Source organism: Triticum dicoccoides, chromosome 4A (genome assembly GCF_002162155.2).
Source record: "Triticum dicoccoides isolate Atlit2015 ecotype Zavitan chromosome 4A, WEW_v2.0, whole genome shotgun sequence".
In the NCBI taxonomy this organism is placed as follows: domain Eukaryota; kingdom Viridiplantae; phylum Streptophyta; class Magnoliopsida; order Poales; family Poaceae; genus Triticum; species Triticum dicoccoides.
In genome coordinates this window covers 718190796-718196232 of record NC_041386.1, presented here as the reverse complement: position 1 = coordinate 718196232, position 5437 = coordinate 718190796, and the positions used below count along the sequence as shown (strand labels likewise).

General features: G+C 49.0%; 1 protein-coding gene across 1 annotated transcript; it reads right to left on the bottom strand.

Annotated features, from left to right (window-relative positions):
* Positions 1 to 455: 455 nt before the first annotated feature.
* Positions 456 to 5125, bottom strand: LOC119288140 (flavonoid 3',5'-hydroxylase-like). Its single transcript, XM_037567766.1, has 2 exons — positions 4015 to 5125; positions 456 to 1298 (listed from the first exon to the last, which is right to left on the bottom strand). Exons 1-2 carry the CDS (start codon positions 4918 to 4920, stop codon positions 669 to 671), a joined length of 1536 nt encoding a protein of 511 aa, XP_037423663.1. The 5' UTR covers positions 4921 to 5125; the 3' UTR covers positions 456 to 668.
* Between the last annotated feature and the right edge of the window lie 312 nt (positions 5126 to 5437).

Sequence of the window (5437 nt, the reverse complement as noted above, 5' to 3'; positions counted from 1 at the left end):
ATATACTATATCTAAGATATTTCAAAGCAAGTTACATGAAAAGAATGAGCAGTCGAGTGTCCTCGCCTAAAGTGATGGGGACGGCTATGACGTGGACACATATTTTTTGATTTGGGCTCTAATTCACGGGTCTTGAAAATGTTTCAACAAAAATGCAATATTTTTGGCATATACTGAATGATTCTCCTACTTGTAGACTTTCTTCGTTTGACACATTTAAATGCCATTGATTCGAATCAATTGCGGCAACTCCTATGTAGAGCATGGGATTTTGAGGTATGTTTTGATACAGTTCGATTGGAGTGCTCAGCCTGTACATCGATCTGAATTCATGAATGTGTACGGCAAACATCAACTGAAAATATGAACTTGTTTGAATTTGATGTACTCGCAAGTAAAGGAGACTTCCCTTTCGAGGAGTAGAGATCCCAACTGTTTGTGAGAGCACAAAGAAAAAAAAATCAACAGCATTTTCAGGAACTAGTATTCTCCAAGCAGTTGTCATGAAACAACACTAAAAAAGAGGCAAATGTACTTTTTGGCAGCTTAAAGCTGGTAATTTCATTTGGGAGGAGGGCAAATGTACGAAGCATGCTGCACACAAAGCTTGGGTCACACCCAACATAAAACACTACACTGATCGTCCTGAACTCAAGAAACACGAACAATCACATGTAGGCGGCCGGCACGAGCCGCGGGGTGACGATGGCCTTGAGCGGGACGGCCTTGGGGAGCGCCAGCCCGAAGGTCTCAGCCATGTCCACCTTCTCCTCGCCGTCCGGCAGCCGCCACTCGAATGCGTGCACCAGCGTTCCCAGGAAGTACTGCACAAAGACCATTCCGGCCAGCTTCCCGGCGCATATCCTTCTGCCGGCGCCGAACGGGATCAGCTCGAAGTTGTTCCCCATGGGGTCGATCTTGGCCGCCGGCCCGGACAGGAACCGCTCCGGCCGGAACTCAAGGGGGTCCTCCCACGCCACCGGGTCGCGGCCGATTGCCCAGATGTTGATAAGGAGCCGAGTGTTGGCGGGGACGTGGTGGCCGTCCACCTCGCACTCCTCGAAGGAGAAGTGCGGCAGGCTGAGCGGCGTGGACGGGTGGAGGCGCATGGCCTCTTTGCATATGGCCTGCAGGTAGGGGAGGTTGGCGATGTCGGATTCCTCGATGCGGCGGTCACGGCCGATCACATGGTCCATCTCCTCCTGGGCGCGCGCCATGATAGACGGGTTATTGATCATCTCCGCCATTGCCCACTCCACAATGATGGACGATGTGTCCGTGCCGGCCGTGAACATGTCCTGCATGCATGCATACACCGGTTTAAAATTCCAAGTTTTACTATCTTTTTGCTGCATTTTTCTACATCTACGTGTGCATGCTTATATGTGTCCGAGAGTGGATTATCCATTATATGCAATGTATGCATCCACCTTTCTTTCAATTGTTGAGATTCGCGCCTCAAAATAATGCAAATTATCTTCTCTTTCTGTATCATGTATAACCACCTCACATATCGTGCCTCCTTTTCCATGCCTAGTGGGAGGTGGCTATGATGTCATGTAGAGTAGTACGTTACGCAATGCTTGAGAACACTGTCCTACCCACTGCATGCCACCACTAGCCCACCACTCTCACACTCACTCCATGTCTATCTCACAAATGTCTTCACTCTTCTTTTTAGGAAAACAATATAAATGGCTAATAATGTTTTGAAGCATTGGCTGTGTGCATCACAATGATTCAGAGGCTGGGAGTTATCCTCCGTTTCTAAAATAATGTTTTGAAGCATAAGTTTGATTGATATTCTGTTTGAATAGTTGTGTTTATTCTAAAGGAGATATTTCAAAAAGACTAATATTGAATATATTAATGAAATAATTTTGTTACAACAGTAATACAATTTGTCTTTTGACTATCATTTTATTTAATGTTCAGAAGGTTCACTCTCTTCCGGGGTTTTCCACAATGTTTGATTGTTTTCAAATGCACTTTGAACTTGCCTCTTGCAAATTAGTTTTAGAGTGTACCATGATATTTCCTTCTGTGTCAGTGTGTGCCATGGTTTTGGGTACCGGGCGGAATATTTGGGAACTCACAAAGAACATGCAGGCAGCCGTGGTCAGCGTGGGCATACTAATTATATATCCTGCGCTCTCGGGTTCTAGTGTCATAGCTCTTGAATTTTTTTCCCCACAATTTTAAGGAAAAAAGGAGCATGCATGTGAAAATAAATGTTGCCTGGGTGATTTGATCTAGCAACCTCAAGGTAGGAGAAACATGCACAAGAATTAACCACTGTACCACACGGTGGTTGCTCATGAAATCAAGTCAAGGGCTAATCTATAGTATATTAAAGAAAACTGAATTCAAAATTCAAATTCAAATTTTGTACGAAATTTTTCCGGGATTTCACGGATACCGTGGTCGAATTTCGGTGCCCCGCGAGAAAAAACGTGCACTTGGGATCCAAATCCTTGGTGTGTGCTACCAAACCAACTCAATATAAATACGCCAGTAAGGGTACAAATCTTGAACTCAATGAATGGCTGATCCAAGCACGAGATATCCTGTGTATGGTACTCCTATGTGTGCATTTCTCCTATGTGTTGTGGTATGAAGCACTAGAATGGCAAAGTGGTAATTACTTACGAAAAATCCCGTAGGGAGTAGTATTTAAACGCACATGTAATCATCAACTTTGATAATCACTTGACCAGAGCGCACTACTAAGGCATCATATTAAACTATATCATATGCTACAACTTTTTCAATGTGTTGTATCTTAATGTTGTACTCCATCTAAAGGTACTCTTATTTAATGTGTTTTGCGAGTCCAGATTAAGATGCAATAAAACTCTCTTTCCTCATTAAATAAGCTGGCACATCAGATTTTCCCTAGATATCAAGTTTTTGATATAGCACATAGCACACGCCATGAGTGCACTTTGCTTGGCAATCTGATCAGTTTGGTGTACTCAATTATACTGTTACCACTAATCCGTTGAGAATGATTTGTGCGTAAATCATTTCACGGGAAACCAGATCAAAAGCAATTAAGCAAAGCTACGCTACACCAACCGAGTACTGGAGAAATCGGTATCACCTTCAATCTTCTCTTCCCAACCCAAGTGACTAAAATCAGTTTTGTTTACAAGTGTGAGTGATTGCTATCAAGGGGAAGGGTGAGTGATTGCTACCGACCGATCAAGTGTGGACTCGATCGAGACCGAGAGTGACAGATATGTAACCGTGTTTTTTTTTCTTTTTTATTGAAAAAGGAGGTATACCGGCCCCTGCGTTTGTTGATGCACATAGCACATGGTTATAAAAAGAGGAAACCTCCAATTAGAAAGAAAGAAAAACTTTTGAGACTTGCTACCGAGCCAGATCCCAAATTTGCTCCATATTTCAAGCATTGCTTTTAGCTCTTATTACTACAATAGCTTAATTCTTATATAATTGCCGTCGCATTCCATTACCAGCAAAAGAAATGTGTGACGGCAATTTTCCAACACTAGCTAGCTAGGCTTAAAGTTCACATATGATTGTCTTGATCTACTAGGTGGAAGATCGCATACTATGGGTGTACTGAAATTGTTGCATCATAGTAGTACGGACGGTCACATTCTGGACCATCGCCTGTGTATATGACTAGTTTTGAACGTACTACGATAGCTACTGCTAGTACTCATCATGGTAACGAAACCACTACCCCGACGGCAAATCGTGGTGGTGCATCTTTTTTGGGGGGACTGTAGCCATCGACATTTGTCTCCATCGATCTCTTTCCAACCACTCCACTAGCTAGGTGACGACCGGCAACTATATTGCACCACCACCACAGCTGCTTCACTCGATTGCATGCATTGGGTGGTTCCCGTGTCGTGCACACGTATAGATGATGATGCGCATCGACCGGTACAAGTTGACGAGAACCAAAATGTACTACTATGTTGATGCATGCGGCCGGTGATTAATCAGAAATGGCAGAGGGAATAAAGTGTGGGAGCTTACGAAGATGAGGCCCTTGATGTTGACCTCGGTGATGGTCTCGCCGTCCTCGTCCTTGCTGCTGGCGCGGAGCCTGTCCACGAAGTCGAGCCGGCCCTCCCGGGCGCGCTCCTCGGCCGTCGCCGCGTGCTCCGCTAGCAGCTTGGTGATGAGCCCGTCGAACTGGCGGTGCACCCGGCGCAGCCTGGCCTGCACCCCCTGCAGGTCCAGCCACGACAGCGCCGGCACGAAGTCGCTGATGTTGAAAAGCCCCGTGCCGGTCAGCAGCGACACGATCATCTCCTTGTAGCTGCTGGACTCGTCGCCCTGCGCGTCGAACACCCGCTTGCTCACCGTGATCTGCCCCACGATGTTGGCCAGCGCGCACACCAGCACCTCCGGCACCACCACGGCCCGCCCGGCCTCCGCGGCCTCCGCCATGCCGCGCAGGGCGCGGCCGGCCTCGTCGCGGCGCACGCCTGCCCAGTCCGCGACCGCGCGCGCCCCGAGCAGGTGCACGCTCGACAGCTTCCGCATCAGCTTCCACTTGGGCCCGTAGTCGGCGAACACCATGTTCTGGCGCCCGTACGTGATGTCCGCGGCGCTGGCCACCGCTGGCCGGTTGGCGAAGCGCGCGTCCAGCGCCTTGAGGAACGTCCGCGCGGCCGACGGCGACGAGGCAACCACCACGCCGCAGGTGCCCATCCTCAGGTACATGACGGGGCCGTACTTGCGGGCAAGCGCCGCGAGGCCGGTGTGCGGGGCCGGGCCGACGAACGGCATCGCGCCGAGAATGGGGAGGCCGGGAGGTCCCGGCGGGAGCCGGGAGCTGCGGTGGTTCAGGGAGTGGCGCAGCGCTAGGTGGAGCAGGAGGCACAGGAAGGTGCAGGAGAGCACGAAGGGGTCGGTGCACAGAGCGGCGAGCTGCATGGCGGCGGCGCGCGCTGCAGCTGTGCAAAGTGAGCTGAAGCCGCGGACTCCTCAATGGCAGCAGTCTTAGGCCGCACTAGCTATAGGTTATAGCCAGCATAGCAAGGTGATGAGCTCCATCGTGTAAAGCTTTTGGCATGGCGTTCTTATTGTGGATGTGGTGAGTGGGGCGGGCAGTGTTGACTGTTGAGAATGATGATATGATATCACCACCTTGCATTGCATTGGTAGTGCGGTGTGCCCTTTGAGCAAGGGGAGTTGGTGGAGGAGAGTGATGGACAATCCTCCTCCTCCAGCAGTCCACATTGCAGGGAAGGACGGCAGATGATGCATCCATGGCGACCGTGTCCTTGTCGCGGTTCGGTACCTTGAGTACTTACTCCACTCGCTGATTGCGAAAGCTATGACACTAATCGCTGGCTGCTCCGTCATAGGCTGGACTGATTTACTTTTGTTGTAAAACGATATACTCTCCTCGTCCCACAATATAAAACGTTTTTCCAAGCTATGTTACATT

Excerpts from the sequence above, each read along its gene's own strand:
- LOC119288140 (XM_037567766.1), bottom strand. The coding sequence starts at position 4,920 with ATGCAGCTCGCCGCTCTGTGCACCGACCCCTTCGTGCTCTCCTGCACC. Across the intron at positions 1,299-4,014 it reads ACATCAAGGGCCTCATCTTC|GACATGTTCACGGCCGGCAC; the intron begins GTAAGCTCCCAC and ends GCATGCATGCAG.